This window comes from Lycorma delicatula, chromosome 9 (genome assembly GCF_047948215.1).
Source record: "Lycorma delicatula isolate Av1 chromosome 9, ASM4794821v1, whole genome shotgun sequence".
Classification (NCBI taxonomy): domain Eukaryota; kingdom Metazoa; phylum Arthropoda; class Insecta; order Hemiptera; family Fulgoridae; genus Lycorma; species Lycorma delicatula.
In genome coordinates, this window is record NC_134463.1 from 54,869,469 (window position 1) to 54,892,732 (window position 23,264).

Consider the following 23,264-nt stretch of genomic DNA (forward strand, 5'->3'; position numbering starts at 1 on the left):
CCATTTTTTTAATAAACAGAATAATACATTGTATTATTCATCTGAAATGTTCAATTCAGAATAATATAAATTTATTAAAAAATATTTAAAATAAAATGAATTATAGACTATATATATATATATATATATATATATAGGCACTGTTGTATATGGCACTGTATATAGGCACTGATGTATATATATATATATATATATATATATATATATATATATACATTCTACCGACTTTACTTTCGGTCGCATGGTGGAAGTGGGGGATGAAAATAAATTTTATTTACATTTTGAGGTATGGAAAATACATTCACTTGAGTAGGGGCTTTCCTTATATATATATATATATATATATATATATATATATATATATATATATATATATATATTGACCTATGTATAAAACTTTGTGGCCCAAAAATCCCCAATACTACTATATCAATTTCATAGAAATTTAGATATGCTCTAGTAATGTACCTGAAATTGAGCATATAAAAATTTAAGGAAGATTGGTTGAGTTATTGAGTTACGACCAATTTAAGATCGAAGTATGTGAGCGGGGCAAGTTAAAAGCGTGGTTCATTATGATGCTGCAAGTTGAAACATTGACGTTTCTTTATCTACGGTATCTATGGTTAACAATATTAAACCAAATTTTTTAAAAATATATTAAAACCATATTAAATTAACATAAAGCCGGTCTTTTTTCTTAGAATTGCGCAAAATTTTTTTACCAGGTATTAAGAAATTACGGCAACCCTTAAATAACTTTTCAACAAAGATCAAAAATTAAATTTAGCAAATGCTCCTACCTTAAAAAGATATATTTTTCTAATATGAAACTACCTACTACATTCCAAGCAGCCGGGGAACTCCATGGATGGCAACCAAAAAATTTTAATTGAAATAGTAGGATTGCATAGACCATTTTTTTAACTGGAATTCAAAAACAAACATTTTGACGTAAAATACATGCAATATGACAAATCAATAAAATGGTGATCTTGTAATGTTTGGCAATTTTGGTTAGTGTTTTTGCAATCCAAACATGATTTTTTCAATAGCTTTCATCCTATCCCTTACATTTAAAATTTTAGAGTTGCCTCACGTAGAAGTCTTCCTGGATAATTATGGTGTGGTGTTCCTATACCGAAAAAGTAATTTTTTTAAAAGTAAAAGTATTTGTTAAGTTTTATTTTTCTATGTTAACGGTTGAAAAGTTCTTGGTCGCCATATTTTATGAACAACCTGAGTATGTATTTAATATATAATACGGTATTTCAACTCAGAGCAGAAATATTTTATTTTATTCATAGTAAAAAAAATAAATAAAAATTTTTTCGATGAGTAAATACTAATTTGAGTAACATTTGCTTAGCTTCATCTTAACATAATATTTAATGATTTTTCTAATCAAAAAAAAAGTTCCCTTTAGATTAACTTAACAAAAATGTATAACTATGACAAAATAGAGAAGCTATCAGTGAATTAACTAAGTTAAACCTTAAAATTTAATAAATTAATAAAAGATAATATTTTTTTTTATTCCTGTTATAAATCCATAAAAGTATATAAAAAACAATAAATATAATTAATTGATTATTTACAAAAAAAAACTTACTAATGAAACGGATATTGTCTGAAGAATCCATGATTAATATTTGATCAAATTTATAAATATATAAATTAAAAAGATATATCAATTTATATAACTTCTTGTTATAATAAAAATTAAAAACACAAAATAATAAATAAACACAATGAATTCAATTAAAATTATTTGCCCAAACTTAACGAATACAATAAGTTTTAAATATATACAACTCGTTAATAAGATTTACTTTCATTTCAACTGTAAAGACTAAAATGAACTGATTGATAACAATTCAATAACACTTTTTACGAGGAGAAATAAATGATAACAACTTCAATACAATATAAAATTACACTTAAAATTTAATTGTTCTAATCGCACGCATATAACCAACGATTATCAGGTGATAATACATTATAATAAAAAAGTAGTAAAATTAACTCATTACTTGTTTTATAAAAACATTAATTATAAATATATTTTTTTTACCAGTCATAATTAAGTATAATACTTTTTTGTCATTCAGTGAAATACTAATCAGAGGTAAAGAACTGGGGAAATGTAACACTGTAAAGTTTATTTGGGATTTGATGAAAATTCAAGCTTAGACAATCTGTCTATCTACCTATAACCGTATACATATAAATAAAAGAAAATCATCATTTTGTGTGTGTCCTAATAATTTAAAAACTATTTAACCGATTTCGTTGAAAATTTCAAAATTTATTAATTGTCCCGGAAGCATTTACATGTTATTAGTTCCATATATTTGTTAGCCTGGCATGAGATGTTTATTATGTGATAAGTTTATAAGATAAGTTTATTATGTGATGAGATGATTGACTATGATAAAAATTTACCCTTAAAACAGATAATATCTTAAAAATTTTAAAGTACTATCGATTATGATGGTTGGGAATTTATATAAATAAAGGATTTGTGTGTACCCTAATTAGGAGATTCATGTTTTTCTCATGGTCAATTATATGTTGCATGCTCCCGTGTAGGAAAACCTAGATTTGATTATATATGTGCCAAATGTAATCATCAAAAACATATCCTAGAACATTGCAATGATTTTTACTTATTTAATTGAAACGCATGTAATATTGAATTGAAATTGTACAATTTATTATTTTCGTAATATAATACAAGATTTATTTAATTCATACACTCAAATTTAGTAATATCGAGAGTAATTGAGTTTAGTAATAGTAATTGCCAGATTCGCTAGTATTTCGTGTGTGTGTGTGTGTGTGTGTGTGTGTGTGTGTGTGTGTGTGGGTGTGTGTGTGTGTGTATGTGTATACAGAGTGTTTCTAAAATGTTTTAATTATGTGTCTGTTTTTATGTCCTCTACTTTAGGTTCAATTCGAAGAAATATTAATTGTTTTTATTTATTGTTAATTCTAGTATTGCAAATTAGTATCAAATTAAGTAATAATTTTGGAACAATAATAGACCAAATAATTATGACACAAAATTGCAACATCAATTTTCTCCCATAACTTGACTAATTTGTTAACCGATGTTTAAAAATAAAATGTCAATTTGTTCAAAATAAAAGGCTTAATATTTTAGCAAATAACTTAATTTTTTATAAAACTAATATTTATGGAGATATAACGGAATGTAAAATAAACATGGCCGCCATTTTGTAATTTTCGAAGGTATTTAAGTCCTGATTTTTTGCTAATTTTAAAACTTTATTACCAAGACGCTTACCAAATATTAATGTGATATTAATAGTACCAAATATTAATATTAATCCGAACTTGAGATAAATTTTTATATAAAAATAACAAAATGGCGGACAGTGGGAGAACGAAGAGGAAATTGCTATTTTTCCTAAGAATATACTTTGTTTAGTTTTACAAGTAGAATCCGAAAAAGCATAGCCAGCCCACTGCTTTAGAAACACTCTGTACATATATATATATCACATATATATATGTGAGTGATTCATAATCAACACATCCAGTAAAAATTACTGAAGATAAATTGATGAAAATTTTTATACGCGTTCTTCTGACTGTGTAAGAACATACTAAGAAAGTTTTTTTTTTTTTTAATTTCGAGTTTAAAGGGTCAAAATGGAGTAACAATGAAATTTGCTATTTTTTGAATCTCTGTAATGAAGATCAGCTTCATTTTTGGTGTGTGTAATCTTCATTGAATATCTAAATAACATTTCTAAATTTTTTGAAATTCGACGTTGAAAGAGGTAAAATAATTTGAACAATGATTGCAAATTTTCCCCATTTACGACTTTATAAACAAGATACTCAGTTCATTTGGACTTGCAATTGTTCTTCAGATAAATATCTAAAAAACACTTTCGAATTTTTTTTAATTTCGATTTTTTAAGGGCTGCGACGGTGTACGGCGCGCCGGCTCAACCAACACAGCCCTTGTCACCGTTACTATATGTGCGACGCGACTGGCTGCATCTACCTTCGGTTCACTTGACTAAAAAAAACATAAAATAAAAAAAAATTGACCACGACGGGAAACCTAAGTAACAATCTAGAATGCATGAAGCTGCGACGAGGATGATAGTTAAAAAAATATATATATATATATATATATGATTAAAGTAAAAAATGAATAATGCACTAAATGATTTATAATAAGGTACTATATAGTTCATCTCTTTAAAGAGGAAAGGGTGCAGGAAGAGAAAAAAAGAATTGGCACTGAAAAAAGAGGGAATAGTATAATAATGATGATAATGGGTGTAGTAAATAAGACAGAGAAATCTATAGAGTTGAAAAATAGAAAAGCCTGAAATAGGGTTTAATAAGGTTGAAATATTTGTAAGTATTAAACGGTGAAGAGAAGAGAGTTTTGTTAAATTTATTTAATAAAATATACAGGAAGGGAAAATAGCCGAAGGACTGTAAAAAATTTATACTGGTACCGATTGCTACGAGAAAAAATTCAGAAAAAATGTAAATACAGAACATTAAGTCTGATAACCTGCGCGGCCAAAGTATTTTTAAGAACAATAAAAAATTAAATAGAACAATAGAACAGGATTATAAATCTAGAAGTGGGATAGAAAGAAGGAATGCAATAGGGTTGAGAGTAATTTCCCCAAAACAAGGTATTATTTCGGCTAATGAATAAGAATGATATGTATTAATGTAAATAAAGTAGTGTGTTCTTGTACAGTCTCAGGTCGGCCATTCCTGAGATATATGGTTAACTGAAACCCAACCACCAAAGAACACCGGTATCCATGATCTAGTATTCAAATCCGTATAAAAGTATTTACTTTTATACGGATTTGAATAAAAGTATTTACTTTTATACGGATTTGAATACGGCTTTTACTAGGATTTGAACATTAGAACTTTCGACTACGAAATCAGCTGATTTGCGATGACGAGTTCACCTCTAGGATCAACTCAGTGGGTTAAAGGATGTCCAGGCTCTGCAATAAATCTTGGGGGGGGGGGGTGTAAAACATCTCCCGATATCCTTGGGTTCCGTTCATATAATTGTTAGATTTTAAGTAATTTTTTAATAAAATCATTTTTAAATATTTTTTTGTTTACCAAAAAGGTTCGTTAAAATACACTAAACTGCAAATTAAATAAATTATATGAGAAATTTTTTTAAAAATAAATATTAAATGATATTTTTGTTATGAATCTAATAAAATCGTAGGTTACCAGTTAAGCAATAATTTTATTATCTGTATTAGTGGTTGGAAAATACTTCATGCATATTACAAAGTTGCAACTTTTAACAAAACATTTATAAAAGTGTTATGTCAAATTAACAAGTCGCATTGCAAAAATTCGTAAAAAGTAGCTGGTAAAAGCTATACATCGATATATTATTATATTTATGTATAAAATGTAAACAAACAGTATATTCTGATATGTAACGTGATTTTTATACTTTTTTGGCATTATTTGTTTCTTACAAACATTTTCACTTTGTTAATTACCCGCGGAAAGGTCTCAAAGTTTTCCTTGTTCATTGTTACAAAATACGTTTAAATAAAAATAAAGAATTAAAACTTTTTAATAAACTAAGTTAATAAATATTATGGAAACACGATTCCGGGATATCATTTCACAGCAATTTTTCAGCGATGAAGATACTACACAATAGTTACGAAAAAATGTTTTTATTAGAAAATAAGTAATTTTCACTTTTTCCTGTAATTTTTTATTAATTTTTTTCCCCCGATATACATAATTTTAACAGCTAAGAATCCTACGAAAAATATAATCATTTAAAAATTGACAATATATTGCACTGATAAGAATTGGATATGCATCACTTCCTATACGATATTCATAAATAAAATACAATATGAAATATATTTATAATAAACAGAAAAAAAGATTATATGAAAGTTGATGTTTGATTAAAGTGATGTTTGAATACATGTCAAAATGTCAAGTTTTATCAAAAACGAGCAACATTTTTTTTAGTTAAAAAACTGAAATTTTTTTTTTTTTACTCTTGCGGTATTTTTTCCTTAATAATTTTGACGTTTAATAATTGGCTTCATAATAACGGCAAAAGAAATCGAAGATAAATTATATTCTTCAATCATGTTCTTATTAACTTAGGAATTATTCTTCATTAAAATATTTCTAAACAAAACTAGCTTTTTTCTTACTATTTTTTTTTAAATTTAATTTGATTTAGCAACTATAAGAAACGAGCAAAAAAAATATTTTTAAAATATGCCTTGTAAACTGAATAACAAGTAATGTTTTATTATCTTTGCCCGATTTGGGTGTTTTTTTAACCAAAGGTTTTTCAATATCTGCCGTTAAAATAAAAAAAAAATAAGTATCTCAGGAATCATTACGTTTTAATAATTTTAAAAAAATTTTATTTTAATTTTGATAAATTGAATAAGTAAACATGTACACTGTTTCAAGTAATCATCCACTAGAATGATTACCCACAATCAACCCACCGGCTTGGTCTAGTGGTGAACGCGTCTTCCCAAATTAGCTGATTTGGAAGTCGAGAGTTCCAGCATTCAAGTCCTAATAAAGTCAGTTATTTTTACATGGATTTGAATGCTAGATCGTGGATACCGGTGTTCTTTGGTAGTTGGGTTTTCAATTAACCACACATCTCGGGAATAGTCGAACTGAGACTGTACACTTTATTTACACTCGTACATATCTCCCTCATTCATCTGAAAGGTGAAGTATTATCTGAAAGGTAATTACCGGAGGCTAAACAGAAAAATAAAGAAGATTATCCACAATCAAACACTAGGAGGAAATGGTATTTAATGTTTTAACTTTTTCGTTATGCACTACTCTACACTAATAATTTTCATACGGAAAAGTAATCGTATACTATCCACGAGGCGAAATACCTGTATTTTTTATTAAAAAATTTTACATCATCCGAATTGTAATAAATACTATTCATTATTTTACTCAGCTTACCAAAAAAGATATAGCACAAAGTTCTTCCGACACTTTCATAACCTATTCTACTCGAGAAAGAAATGGAAAAGTTCATATAAAAATAAGTCCTAAAATGCTTCGTTTACCAGTTGCGTATAGTGAAAGATTTCGCTCGGATCAGCTAACCCGGTGAAATCAGGTAGTACTGAAATATTTATGACTTTAATTAAGCAGCAGAATTAGTGATTTATTATGGTTTTTGACCTGAAAAATCGAATAAAATATATCCCTGAATCGTATCTGTAATAGGTTTTGAGAAATCTGAGGTAAAAAAGCCTTTTTTTTTATGTTTGACGTACAATAACTTTGTTAAATGAGTAAATAAGCACAGAAAACGTATTAAACAAAACTTGTAGAGAATTTAATTCTGAACAAAATGGTGTAAAGTTGAATAAAACAAACAAAAGTTAGAAAAATTCAAATTTTATTTAGAAACAGTACATTACTACATTTGACAGAAAAATACTAATTAATTTATAATAGTTAATAGATGAGGTGAAATTTGCAAACTACAAGAGGACAAAGGAAATGGATGGCGTAAATGACCTATCACCAGGCAAAACTGATGACGATATTTTATTATGAATCAAGCTATAAGCTTCAAATATATAGGCAATGAAGTAGCGCTAAAAGGATAATACTGTTAAATGAACGATAGAAAGAAAATATATTAATTGGTATAGAGAAAGTTATTAAATACTATGTTGCTAATCGCTTCCTGTGGCAATATTTTACATCGTTTAAGTGTGTCATTAAAACCGTATTTATGAAAATCAGTACAGTTGTTCACACTCTAGAGGAGTGTGAAATTATAAATAAGTAAATATTAAACATGCAACTCAAATCTATACCGCTATAAATTAGCCATAACAACACTACATATTTATCATTCGATTTTTTTTTGTTTTAGAAAAAACAAAATAATGTACATTAAGTTTTTTACTGTGAATTATTTTTTACGCAACTGCCCAAAAATGAGTTTAATGCGTTCATGGTGTATGAATCTAATGTATCAAATGGTAATGTATTTCAACGTAGCAGCGGCTCAACGGCTGAGCCGATTTAGATGTATGACCCCGCGTTGGAATCCTTACGTTACCGGGAATGTCATAGGCTATATATATATACATATGCAGGTGATTCAAAAAGAAAGTGAAATAATCTGTAAACTAATTCTAGAGGTTGAATTAAGAAAAAAAGTTTATACAAACATATGTTCGAAAAGTCTTTGTTATCGAGTTATAGATAGCGAAAAATTTCGTGCGGATTTCAGTTTCCCCGGTGAAATTTCAGTATATTAGGAGTAAACTTGATGGTTTCTTACGTGTTTTAACCTGAAAAATCAAATAAAACCGGTACCAGAACTATATTTCCCGTAGTTTTCATGATATCCAACGTAAAACAGAAATATTCGGCGACGAAAAACATTGTTTTAAGTTAAAAGGACAATAACTTCGTTTAATGACTAATAAATGCGCAAATTTTATTATCAAAACGTGTAGAAAATTCAATTCTGAGAAAAGCGATTTAATAAAGTTTATAAAAAAAAAAACTTCTATTATTAAAAAAACATAAAAAATCTAGTAATTTATTACACGACTACCCAAAAAAGTATATATTTAGTGTGTACGTTTGTTCCATCTTTGTAGCTCAACAATCGAACTGATTTTTGATGTATGGCCCCGTGTTGGAATCCTTAAGTTATCGGGAGTATCATAGGATATATATGTTTAAATAAATATAAAAAATTGTACTATATACAAAATTTTCATCCGCAGGCTCTTTAATTATCCTATATTAAAGAGCAACGTTTTTTTTTTGGAGTCGTGTTTTTAATATTTATCTCCTGTATAAAAAAAACGTTTTTTAAGAATCTTTTATTATTTTTTTTTTTATTAAAAAATGAAGAAAACTATCAAAACTTAAAGCGCTAAATAAACAACTCTACCATTCACAATTCGTACTTTACTCGTATATATTAATCACGAAAAGACAAATAAAATCGACTAATTGTTTTTTTAATTAATGTAGAAGATCTATTTAAAAAGATCCCTTTCGGCACGCCGGAAAACGGAGGTAGATTTTACCGGTGCTAAGTAGAGGATAAAAAAGATTTCCACCTTAAAGTTAAGAAAAACTTCATATTATTCAATACGACAATGGTTGCATGAGGAAAATTTTTCACATGCTTAGCATACGAGAAGCTTCATCTTCTTACAAATCCAACAAAATTTTGGTCATCCCTTGGCGTACGGATTGATCTTATCAAAAATTGTTATACACAAAACCTTTAGGTAATGTTTAGAGGACTAACGAGCACTTTAAAACGAATCGATACTGTGCCTATTAAGGGAGGGATGATTTTTTTTGTCTTCGAAACCCCATTTTGTCCACTATCTGGGCCAATTGTTGGTGCTATCAAAAACTTGATAGCACCCACCAACTTAATAGGTTTTAGGCCCTTATCAAAAGAATAGTAGGAACTTTAAACGAATTCTATATTTTACTTAATAAAAAAGTTATAGAGATATTCTGTTTTTTTTCAAAAAAGCTCCCCCATTTCAAACCTCATTGTCCGATTTTGACCATTAACGAACTCGACCGAGATTTTGGGTCGTTATATTTTATCTATCAATTTGAAAGTGATTGGCATGAAATTATAGCAGTTATCGTGTCCACAAGAAACTGAATATATATATACATTTATATATATATATATATAAACCTTTGAACTGACGGTGGTTTTGGAATCTGGGAGATGTGAAACGCGAAGATATATCGAAATTTTCAAGAAGTCAAATAATGGTAGCTTTCTTATGAAATCTACCTAAAAATGATACATAGTGGAAATCAAAACTAAAACACAAAACCTATAAACACTCTTGGTTATAGAAAAATAAATAAATAGATATATGAACAACTATTTAATATATTATTATCCAAGAACGATTGTACTGTGAGCGGTTAATTTTCTGTTAATATAAAATTCATTAAAAAAAATATATATATATATTTACTAATTCGGCTATACTCCTTCCTAAAATATTGAAGTCTGTTTTTTTATGTAATCATTACAGAGCTATCCGTGAATAGTATGGTTTATCACATATTTTTTTAAATAAAATTTTTTGCATTTAATTTAAACATTTTAAATAATATATTGTAAATTTTATATTTTTTAGTTATTTTTATTAAAAAAATGAATTAAGATCATTAAAATTCTATTGAAATTAATAGATGAATAGGAATTAATAGATTAATAGCTAAAAAATGAATTAAATTATATATATACTAGCTCTACCCGCCAAGCTTCGCTGTGGCACATTGTGCTTGCATGGATGAGAAATGAGAAACAAAACAAAGCATACGTTTCATAGAAGTTTAATTTTGCAATACTTGTGGATATACAATATTTTTTGTTTTTCCACTGTCTGCATAGATGCTATCTGGTTTGCCGACTCGGGAACACCCAACATACAGTTGCCCATGTGAGAAGGAATCCGCATCTAAATCTAAACCACACAATTCTAAAGATTGACCTTGAGCTTTATTGATTGTGATTGCAAATGCCAATCGAATTGGGAATTGCAATCTTTTAAATTAAAATGGTGTATCGGTCGGGATTATGGGTATTCGAGGAAAGAGGAACATCTTCACCTTTGAAAGGCCCCGTTAAAATCGTAGCTTCCACTACGTTATTCATCAATTTCTTAACTGCAAGTCGCGTGTCGTTGCACAGTTTTGGCTGATTAATATTCCGCAACAGGATAATTGTCATTTTTTGATCGAACCGTTGCTAGAATCAATCCAATGAAGAATGTTTTCCCAGTTCCTCCTGGCGCATCCAAGAAGAAGGTCCCCCCCCAACTCCGTAATTTATCATTTGCATTATGCGATCATAAATGCCTTTCTGTTCACGCGTTAATTTGGGAATGTTTGATTGGACATATGACTGAAGATCACCAATGTTGTAACTCTGTTCACGGCGTAAATCCACATCAAATGAAGTAATCGCAGCTCGGGTGGGTGCTGGCATTCCCAATTGACTAAGAACTTTATTTGCAATAGCTAAGTACTTGTCTTCAATATTTATCAATGCCTCGTTGTAATGCCTTCTGTAAATTCCATCGTCATATTGGTATTTTCTAGGCGTACTCTATGCAAAATATCCTCAGCCATACGCGATCGATATCTTCCCCATAACTCTGTGGGAGATGAAGGGAAGCAAGCGGTCAATATAATTGCGAATAATGGGAGAATTTGGTTTGGATGTGCAATGTTGCACGCGTCATTAATACATATATCCCATTGTTGGTCGTTTTCTAATAAATTCAGAGCTTGGTGAAAGGCGCAGCTCAATCACGACACGATCACACAAAAGTACCTCGATTAAAGTGAATATTTAATTCAGATTGTATAATAATCTGAATCAGATGCAAGTGGATACGTTTTTTTTTTTTTTTTTTTATTAATAAACAATGTAATTGGGAACAGGTATTGTTTCACATGTGACTGCGGTTGTCGTTAGCTAGTATGGCGAGTGTTCCCCTCGCTTCCGGCAGATGGCGCGGTCACTGGTACACAGCTGACCGTTAAAAAACTGTTTTCTCGCGGTCGCAGGTATGTGACTGATGCAAAAAATAGATAAAAACAATCTTTGATGCGGGTTATATATCGTGCTAAAATTTGAGCTCAATCGGTGCAGAACATTTTGAGTTTTTGAAGCGTACACAAACGAACTTAACATTTATATACATAAAGATTTGAAGGCTGTAAAAAAAAGCCCTTAAGTCGTGCGAAAAAACACATAATTTAAATGCTTACAAAAGCAGAGTAATGCTTACAAATTACAGAATAATCAAACGGCGTTGATTTCAGATGTTAATAAACTGCTAACGTAAGTAGAAGTTGTGCTGCTTCAGTGTACAACGTGATTCTCGAGTATGAATCTACTAATGAATTACGGTCTCCAAAGAAAACAAAACCCCGCAGGTCAATTGAGAAAAAGGTGAGATTTTGATAAAAACGCGATTCGTAAAAAAATTACACGAATTTGAATTATTTAGAAATAGTTTAGCGGTGTATTATGTCCTTTGGAAGAGAATTCGGTTATTGTCTTCGACAACGCTTCTTATCATTAAACGAAAAGAATTCCAGCCGTGTTATAGAAAAACAATGATATCAAAATGCGACTTAGTTCAAAAGGAATAATTTTTGAAGAGGTTTAAGTTAATGTTCAATCATTGCAAAGGGTTTCGCGTATTAAAAGTAATTATAGTCCGTATAAAATTGGTTCGACACACAACGCCATATTGGTAAGTCGTATTTTTATTCGGCTCCTAACGAATATGTTTGCCGGCCTCCGTGGCGCGAGTGGTAACGTCTCGGACTTTAATCCGGTGGTTCCGAGTTGGAATTCCGGTCAGGCATGGCATTTTCATACGCTATAAATCATTCATATCATCATCTGAAGCAATGCATAACGGTGGTTTCGGAGGTTAGAAAAAACGAAAAAAACGAATATTTAGTTGTGTGGTTTCAGTGTTACTATTTGTGAATTTTTTTTCTTTGCATTTACATAGCAAAGGACGCTAAATGGCCAAAAAACCATTGTTTGGTCATATATATGTAAAAAAAAACCTAACAAAGGATTTTTTGGTCATTATGTAGGGATATTATTTTCTGTGTATTTGGTTATTTCGACTTTTTTTGTTTGCATAGTGTTAAGTCTATCTGGGCTATAAGAAAGTTAGGTGTTTTAATTTCTTTACTGTAAGTCATCCTTCTTGGTGGCTTTTCTTTTTGTTTTGGTGTTTTTTTTTAAAAATAAAATACAGATGTTTTAGCTGTTAAATATAATTCAAAGATATTTGTTACTTAATCAGTTGTGATTTTGTTTAGATTGGCAACGGCCATACGGGCTCTTTGTGATTGGTCGTTATGTTTGACAGCGTCCATCTTGCATTGATCTGATTGGTTTTCCTTTGTTTACATTTCCATCTGATTTATTAGCCTCTTATTTATTAAAAAAATGTACAAATTAAAAATAGATAGATCGATTTATTAAAAATAGATGAAAACAATCTTTGATGCGGGTTATATATCGTGCTAAAATTTTTTTTTATCATTTTTTTTTTTTTAATAAAATACAGATGTTTTAGCTGTTAAATATAATTCAAAGATATTTGGTCGTTGTGTTTGACAGCGGCCATCTTGCATTGATCTGGTTGGTTTTCCTTTGTTTACATTTCCAAATTAAAAGTAGATAGATAGATTTATTAAAAATAGATGAAAACAATCTTTGATACAGGTTATATATCGTGCTAAAATTTGACCTCAATCGGTGCAGAACATTTTGGGTTTTTGAAGCCGTACACAAACGAACTTAACATTTTTATATATACAGATATACATATATATATATATATATATAAATCATACACTACACTGCTCCGCAAGCAATATGTTTGGAAATGCCCTGTAATTTCGGAAGTATCTTTCTCTTATAAGGGATTCTTCATTCCTCTTTATATTGCATTAAAAAACCTGGCAATATATTGCATGACTTTCCCGGCTATTAAAAATAAAATTTAGAAGATTTAGAGCCAAAAAATATGTATATTTTGAGGTGGGGAATAAATCTAAAAAAATATATATTTTTTAAATATTCATATTAAAAATTTTCTTCAGTAAACTTTTCTCTAAATCTGACACCCGCTTCAAGAAATGCTAAAATAAAGAAAAGAAAATTTTCCAAAAAATCTCTGTAGTTTATCTCCGGAATCTACATAAAAAAAATTCTTGATAACTCTATATATAAAATATAATTTTTAACAAATTTAAAAGAAAAAACTTATACCAAAAGAGATAGAGCAAAAGAACAAAAAACATATATTTCAATTTTAAAAGGTAGGGGTTGATTTTTTTTAAAAAGTTAGGTATAATTTATAAATGCAATTGTAAGTAACAAATTTTATTTAATATAATTTTCTCTGAAATTCCTATGAAGAATATCGAAATTGTTTTTTTCGCGATATCCCCTACCCCGTTAACGAATTTAAAAACAAGTAATACGATCAATGCCCCATATATAAAAATATTTGAGCCAAATTTGAAGAAAATCAGTTTGGTCAATCCTGAGATATAAGCCCAAAACCAGTGCGACACATACGTACGCATACTCATATGTATGTACTTTTTGGTCTAGATATACTAATTGGACCGTAAAATGTAAATATTTGCAAAAAATGAACAGAGACCTATCTCGTTTTTTGAAATGACCATACTTTCCCCTATAATATAACTAATCTAGCTTTATCCACCGGGAAAGCAAAATTATTTATATTTAAGTTACAAAATTAAACCATAAAATTTAAACAATATTGACAATATAAGAAATACAAAAAAATTATTAATGGTAACATATATATGATTCTAAGAAAAAAAAAAGATAATTTCCTACTTTAATGGTGCTAGTCTTTTTAACGCAAATTACAAAATTTTCAAGCATAAAAATATAAAATTTTAACATGTATAAAACCCACGAATATTTTCTGATCATGTAAGGAAATGGAAAATATTTTAAAACATCGCTTTCATAAGAGCTTTGTAATTTGTTTTTTCTCTTAACGTTGAATGTTACTCGAGATTAAATATTTGTGCGATATACTACCAAAGAAATTACAGAAGATTTCAGTGTTATTTTCTGCATTTCCTAGCATTGTCACTCTTAACATTCGAAGTAGATGCGTCTCGGAGTACCTCCATTCTCGAAACTAGAAGTTGTTTAAAGTGTAGCACGCTAAACGTTTAGAGTATTAAAAGTAGTCTTTGAGAATAGAGGTACACCGAAATGTATGAACTACGAATCTTAAAGCGACAATGCTAGGAAAACAGAAAATAACATTAAAATGAATTATGAAAATCCTAACGGAAATATAAAATATTGTGAAAATTTTATCAGATGAAAAATACATAAGCAAAACTTTAAAAATTATTTTCTGTATAAAATAATTGCTTTTTTTTAAACGGTTTGGAAAAAACTGTAAAAAAAAAAAACAGATATGCTTAGAAAGAACTCTATCAGGTAGATTTCATAAGAAAGCTACCTATTGTAATGGGTAACATGATTCGACTTCCGGAAAATTTCGACATATCTTCGCCTTTCACATCCCACATCCCACAGACCCCAAAACCACTGTCAGTTCAAAAGTTTATATATATATTTCACTTTCTTGTAGACACGATAACTGCCGTAATTTTGCGCCAAACACTTTCAAATTGATACATAAAATATAACGCCCAAAATATCGGTCGAGTTCGTTAATGGGTAAAATCGGACCATGGAGGTGGAAATGGGGGCTTTTTCGAAAAAAAAAACAAAATATCGCTATAACTTTCTTATTAAGTTAAATATCGAATTCGTTTAAAGTTCCTACTATTGTTTCGATAAGGACCTAAAACTTATCTAAGAAAAGCTTTTTGATATCACCAATCATTAGCCCAGGGGGGTGGAAAAATGGTGTTTCGAAGACAGAAAAAATCATACCTCCCTTAATTGGCACAGTATAGAATCGGTTTAAAGTGGTCGTTAGTCCTCTAAACATTACCTAAAACGTTTGTCTGAAATAATTTTTGATATGATCAACGCTTACGACAAGGGATGACCATATTGCTGGAATTGTAAGAAGATGGGGCTTCTCGTATGCTAAACATGAGAAGCTTTTTTGATATGCAACTATTGTCGTATTGAGTAAATTTGAAGTTTTTCTTAACTTTAAGGTGTAAATCATTTTTATCCCCTACTTAACACCGGTGAAATCTACCTCCCGCTTTCCGGCGTGCCGAAAGGAATTTTTTTTTTTATTCCAATTGTCACAATGACTTCAATGTTTCATAAAACTAAAGAAATATTTCAAAACTAATGTTATTCGCATATTTCGATGCATAAAAAAATCTAATTGCTGTTACAATACAGAAGCCATTGAGAAAAAAAAATTCTTTCATCTCTAAATATCTCTTTTGTACAAATTATGGCCTATAAATTAAAAATAATTTGTAATTTATAACTTGGTAAACTTATCACATCATTTTAAACATCATCGTATGTAAAAGTTAAAAAATGTATACAGAAGTAATGCTGTTTCCTCTAACTATTTGTATCACCAGTGCTAATCGCGTCGATAGGATTCCCATTTATAAATAACGATAGCAATATTTTTGTTGCCCAAAATACATAAAATATTTTGGCATCGTGTTAGATGATAGATTTTTGGGCTTAACCATCTGTTTATAAAAAGATCTACATCTCTCCAAAGTAGAAGAGAAAAACTGTATACATTAACATTTTTTCATATTTCAAAAAAAAATAATAATAATTCAATGTAGATCTAGTCGCGGTTAGATTTGCCATATTTTCGAAATTTTTTATTTGTAATAAAATATATTTATTTTATAAATGATTTTTCTTTTCATTTTAAATAATTAAATTCAATTTGAATTATGAACAATAATTCTTAATCTTTTTTTCTTCTAAGGATTCCTTCAAAAATTCTTTGTTACTCGACTTATATCAATTTTATTATCAGTTCATCAATTGTTATTTTAACTATTTTATATCTTTGGTTTTAATTCGGTAGCCAATTAAAAAATTGAGAAAAAATACATTTGCTTAGAGATTTTTTTTAGATAAAATATAAATAAATTAAAAAAAAAAATATTTTTTCATTACGTAAATGTGTTATTCAACTTTAATAACCGTAATTAAGTTTACTATGCATGCATTATAAAGCAAGAAAGTGTATAAGTTAATACCTATGTAATATAAAGAACTAAGTTCGTATTTCTTATCGGTTTTATTTATAAACTTTGATAATTATTAATGAAGATCGTTCTAAAACAGGTTAATACTTATGCACTTTTATTATATTTTTTTAATTTACTTTAAATTAATTTTCAACGTACAAATTAAAAAAAAAATGGGTTGTGATATCTGTGTTAAAAGTTTTAAAAAAATATTAAATTCCTTTTTTTTTTAAATTGAACTCAATTTAAAAATTTAATTTTTTACAATTCGTTTTAATTAAAACAGATTTTATAAGTAAACAAATTAGTTTCCATGGAAACTAAAATCAAAACAGCTGATATACTTTTATAGATAAAATTTATCAATAAAACTACTTTTAATTTCTTGAATTTTCTTAATGCAATTCAAAAAGTTTATTTAATTAAAAATAATAACGGTTTTCTTTTGTACATTTATATGAAAATTTATTTTAATTTTTTACTTAACATTTTAAAGATGTTTCCATATGTAGTTTTTTAAATTTTAAATACCACTGCTATGGCTTTTTTAATTTTTCATGAAACAATTTTACGTTAATAGACTTTTAATTAAAGGTTAAAACATTATCTTATAATTAAAAACATAAAATTATAAATAAATAGATCAAAGCGGTCACCGTAAATGTAAAAAAAATAAATAAATAAATATAAGAAATATTTCATGGAAGTAAAATAATAAATTAAAAGTAACATAAAGAAGAATTTCAATTGATAGATATCAGATGAATAAAATGTTTGATAAGGACTAGTTCACTGAATACAAATAGATTAGTGAGGAGGGGCCGGAAGGAAATCGACATACATAATATGTTAGCAGTTGGTACGTCTTTCCCGCCTAATATATAAGGAATATGATTTATTCAGGGCCACCATGCGCAAAATAATACCGGCGTTCTAAATCAAGGATACAAATAATTTACTAATAATAATATTTATCGTGCAAAAAAACTACGAAATTATAAGATTAAAATAAATTTCTTACCTTACAAAATCATTCTTTTTGCCGTGACTATGATCAGATATATGCGAGAACGTAGCAACTCGTATTAACGTTGGTCCAGTACTTATAAGGTCAGACGTAACCGGAGATATATCCTCAGGATCTGTATCTTCAAGGTCGGCATCAAAATATTGAAAATCTTCTTCTTCAATCGTTGCTGTTGGTGCAGTTACCATGAGGCAATCGCTTGCATGACCTAACGGGGGAACCCGTTCGGTTACCACGTCTTGAGCCATCATAACACATAACTGACTGACTAGCGAGTTAGTAGTCCACAAGAGACAACGTAACAAAACAAGCCTACTACTATACAGTGATTTTTTTTAATTTTTTTTTTTAAACAACTAGTCTGATGCGCATGCGCTAAACAGAACAACAATAACAGCACACACCTGAATATACACGCACTATTCAACGGCACTGTTATAATACAATATTATTATACACAGTATATGAATATACACAAAACACAATAATCAACAAATATATACATATTGTTCTACCCTAATCAGTCGGAGCAGGAACAAAATATTTTTTTAACTTTTTTTAAATTTATTTTGACGCGAGGACGGATTTGATCGCACTACATTAAAAAATAAAAAAAACAAAGTAAAGCCTTACTGTAGTCTATAAAATATAATCGATTGTTTTTTATCGTTTTGTTCACATAACAAACTTACTTATTAAGTAGTAAAAAAAAATCTTTTTCTTCACTAAAAATTAATTTTTTTTATCCCTAAGTAAATAATTGATTTATATAAATAACTTATGGTTTATTTTAAAACAATTCTTTCGTCTTATGTTTTTGTTTTCTTTAAATTATACATAAATAAATAATTAATTATCTTTGGTAACTTCACATAATCTTTCAATATGTTGTTCAATATCTTCATCATCATAATCACCTATTTCCTCATCTTCATAATCCTCTTCTTCTTCTACTTCGTCTTCTTCTTCTTCCTCATCATCATCATCATCATCTTCTTCTTCTTCATCATCTTCAGCTTCTTCTTCATCTATTTGTTCTTCAATTAATTCTTTATCTAACTTTCCTTTATCTAATGACTTGTGAGATCACCTCAACCTGCACATACATAAAAAAAAATAAACAACCAAAATGCAATGTGAAAATATTAAACATTTATGATAAATTTTTAGTTTTGGAATAATTTGTAAAAATTTAAGAAAATATTATAATCTAGAAAGGGAGGATTATTCATGTTATAAGCAACGTAAGGGAGAATAATATATTTACTGGCATAATCCACGAGAACTATTTAAATAGTATTTTTAAATAGTCCCGTCGAACTATTTAAAAACCAGCTCATAACACTTTTGTGAATTCTCTTATGAAGAGCTTTGTCTTTTAATCTTTAGTTTCCATCTCGTTAAGGAAGAAGTATAACTCAGAAATAAGTTGCAATAACTTATGTAGCTACCAACCCATAACCTTCATTACTAATAGAAATTTTTAGAAAAAACAGGCAAAGGGTTGCAAAACTTTTCCGGTTCACACATGAGAGATCTTTATTTCAAATACACCAACATTGGGTTTTTAAATATTAAATATTTCATTAATTTTGCTTAAAATCGATAAATTAATTATGAAATATAAACAAGAAAAGATTTCAAACAAACCATTTGAGAAATCGGTTTTAAAGTGTTCCTAGAAGGGATAGTTCAGAAGCTCGTACTAATGTAACAATGTTTACCTCATGTAGAAATTAACAACCCGTTATATGATTTCCTTATAACAAAACATGTTAATTAAATTTCATCCTTTAATATAAAGATTTATTTAATGATATTAGAAGAAAATGTAAAACCTTATCCGCTATTATGTATGTGTGCAGAGTGAAAATTATGAAACTTTATAATTTTACGCAAGTTTTCACGAAAAACATTTGCGTCCTACTTAATAATTTCAATCATATCTTAACTGTTTATCAATCGAGTTCAATAAATTAAATATCATTTTGTTCATAACAAAAAGTTTTAAAATTTATCTAATAAAACTAATAAAGGGTTTCCACCGAATTTTAAGATTCATTTTTCCTGACTTTTACCGAATTTTCCTGACCAATTTAGTAAAAATTTCCTGACTCCCATAATGTTATTCTACTGCCGTTTACTTTTCAAAATATATACGTATTTTATTTTTTACAGCCTCTACCACCCCCATAGCTGACGAAATTACGCCTTTTTAGATAATGTTATAAGAAAGCTATCTATTGTAATGGGTACCATGATTCGACTTCCGGAAAATTTCGACATATTCGCGTTTCACATTCCCCAGACCCTAAAACCACTGTCAGGTCAAAAATTTATATATATTCATTTCACTTGTGATACGATAGCTGCCGTAATTTTGCGCCATCGCTTTCAAATTGTTCCTTAAAAAAATAACTCGTCCCAAAATCTCGGTCGAGTTCGTTAACGGCCAAAGTCGGACCATGGAGGTGGAAATGGGGAGACTTTTTCGAAAAAACAAAATATCGCTATGACTTTCTTATTAAGTAAAATATCGAATTCGCTTAAAGTATCTACTATTCTTTGGATAAGGGCCTAAAATTTACCTTAATAATTTTTTTTTATATCACCAACCATTGGCCGAGGGGGTGGAAAAAATGGCGTTTCAAAGACAAAAAAGAATCATACGTTTTTTAATAGGCACAGTATCGAATCATTTTAAAGTGGTCGTTAGTCCTCTAAACATTACCTAAAGGTTTTGTGTGTAACAAATTTTGATAAGATCAACCCTTACGCAAGGGATGACCAAAATTTTGTTGGAATTGTAAGAAAATAGGGCTTTTCGTATGCTTTTTCTGAAGCTTTGTTTTTCTAAAACATGTTTTTTATGAAACTTTACTCACATGCAACCATTATCGTATTGAGTAAATTTGAAGTTTTTCTTACCTTTAAGGTGGAAATATTTTTTATCCCCTACTTAGCACCGGTAAAATCTACCTCCGTCTTCTGGCGTGCCAAAAGGGATTTTTTTTATTATTTATTATTATATTCATTTTTAAAATCATTTTTTTTAGAATTTTTTACAATATAAATTTAAAATTAGGCTAATTTTTGTGATAAATTGTTTGAGTAAATTACACTGCGAAGCACAAAAAAAAAACAATATTCAATATTAATAAGTTTCTTGTATAAAAATGAACATCATAGTAACTAAAAGTAACACTGAGAGAGAAATAAAACCAAAAATAATTTTTAGTTAACGATTTTTGCTAACTAAAGCAATTTTTTTTAAATAATTGGCTCGCACCTATGATTGCTTAAAAGGTTTTCACAAAACCTAGCCTACATTATTTTGCAAAGTAAACAAAAAATAATATTTAATAACTTGATTTGTATAAAAATGCTACGAAACAAAGATTTCAATTTAATAATGAATATGTATGATCACGACTTAAAAGAAAACTAAAATCACTGTGATTAAAAGTAATACAGATAAGAAAATTAGAACACTTTATTATGTAGAGAAATCAAACAATATTAAACTTTACTTGATATATATCTTATGTTTATTATTTTAACGTATATCAAAAAATAATAATATGAGATCTCATTACATGCATATGTACGTGTAAAACTCGGGTAAATTTCTTCACTATCTTTAGGTTCCTACCGGTTTCCCCTTTTTTCTAAATGTTTAATTTTGGCGGCTATCTGTTCTTCTTCTGCCAAGACTGTAGCTCTCAACTTTTTCCTTTCTTCCTTAAAAGTTTTTAATATCTGCTTGCATTTTCCTTTTCAGGGTTTTATTTTGTTCTTCTTGAGAGAAGTTTTTTTTTCTACAAGACATTCTTCATATGGTCTTCTAGAACTTCTCATTAGGCGAGCATTTTTTTGATAAGGAAAACATTCTCCTTGCCAATAGCATCTACAATTCATAAAAATACTTTGTTTATAAATTATTGACTCTTCTTGTAAATTCTTCACAAGAGATTTTTTAATGGAAAAGCCACCTCTGAATATCCAGTTCTCAAAAATGTTTGGCAATTTTTCCTGATTTTTTCTCTAAAAATTCCCGACTTTTTTATACCTAAAAACTTCTAAAAAATAAATAAATTTGTAAATTTTACCTAAGAAAATATCAAATTTACGGCCATTTAAATTTTTTTATCATTTACAGCTTTACACATTACATGGTTCCCACAGGCAGGAAAAGTCAGGAAATATAAACTTAGGCAAAGTTGGGAATTAAAAAAAAAATCAGGAAAAATTGCAAAAAATTTTTATACAAGAAACTTATTAATATTGAATATTGTTATTTCTTTTGCGCTTCGCAGTGTAACTTATTGAAACAATTTACCGCAAAAAATAGGCTAATTTTAAATATATACTGTAAAAAATGACTTTAAAAATGAATGTAATAATAAATAATAAAAAAATCCCTTTTGGCGCGCCAGAAGGTGGAGGTAGATTTCACTGGTGCTAAGTAGGTGATAAAAAAGATTTTCACCTTAAACTTAAGAAAAACTTCAAATTTACTAAATACGACAATGGTTGCATATGAAAAAAGTTTCACATGTTTAGCATACGAAAAACCCTATTTTCTTATAATTTCAGCAATATTTTGGTTAACCCTTGCCGTAAGGGTTGGCCATATCAAAACTTGTTATTGACATAAATTTTAGGTAATATTTAGAGAACTTACGATCACTTTAAACCGATTCGATACTATGCCTATTAAAGGAGGTATAACTCTTTTTTGTCTTCGAAACCTCTTTTTTTCAACCCCCTGAGCCAATGGTTGGTGCTATCAAAAACTTTACTTACATAAGTTTTAGGCGCTTATCCAAAGAATAGTAGGAACTTTAAACGAATTCGATATTTTACTTAATAAGAAAATTATAGCGACATTTTGTTTTTCTTCAAAAAAGCTCCCCCCATTTTCACCCCCTTGGTCCGATTTTTGCCGTTAACGAACTCGTCCGAGATTTTGGGACGAGTTATTTTTATGGAACAATTTGAAAGTGATTAGGGAAAAATTGCGGCAGTTATCGTGAGACAAGAAAGTGAAATATATATGTGTGTGTGTATATATAAACTTTTGAACTGACAGTGGTTTTGGGGTCCGGGGGATGTGAAACGTGAAGATATGTCGAAATTTTCCGGAAGTTGAATCACGGTACCCATTACAATAGGTAGCTTTCTTATGAAATCTACCTAAAAATGAGGAAAAAGACGCGCTAGTTTTTTTTTAAACTAGTATATTCTACACAAAACAGTGGTAATTCTAGTATAATTAGATTTTTTTAAAGTTTTTTATGGCTCAGTAACGAGGCAAACACTGGTCAAATCTTATTACAACTTGTTACAAACTTTTCCTCATATAATTATTGTAGCGTACATTTTCCACTAA

The 23,264-nt window shown here is 28.8% G+C and overlaps 2 protein-coding genes across 4 annotated transcripts in view; both read right to left on the reverse strand.

Annotated features, from left to right (window-relative positions):
* The window catches only part of LOC142330467 (G protein-activated inward rectifier potassium channel 3-like), a 111,764-nt gene extending 93,412 nt beyond the window's left edge, over positions 1 to 18,352 (reverse strand). The window contains exon 1 of one of the 2 annotated variants that reach the window (XM_075375711.1): positions 1,613 to 1,742. In XM_075375711.1, coding sequence (XP_075231826.1) covers positions 1,613 to 1,643 — 31 coding nt within the window. In that variant the 5' untranslated portion in view covers positions 1,644 to 1,742. Of the gene's footprint in view, positions 1 to 1,612; positions 1,743 to 17,866 lie in introns of those variants that run through there. The other variant, XM_075375708.1, reaches the window with a different exon arrangement.
* Positions 18,353 to 18,830: 478 nt separating this feature from the next.
* LOC142330468 (G protein-activated inward rectifier potassium channel 3-like) overlaps positions 18,831 to 23,264 on the reverse strand; it is a 119,931-nt gene continuing 115,497 nt past the window's right edge. For both annotated transcript variants that reach the window (XM_075375713.1, XM_075375712.1), the window contains exon 8: positions 18,831 to 18,968. The gene's annotated coding sequence lies outside the window, so the exon portion shown is untranslated. The remainder of the gene's footprint in view (positions 18,969 to 23,264) is intronic.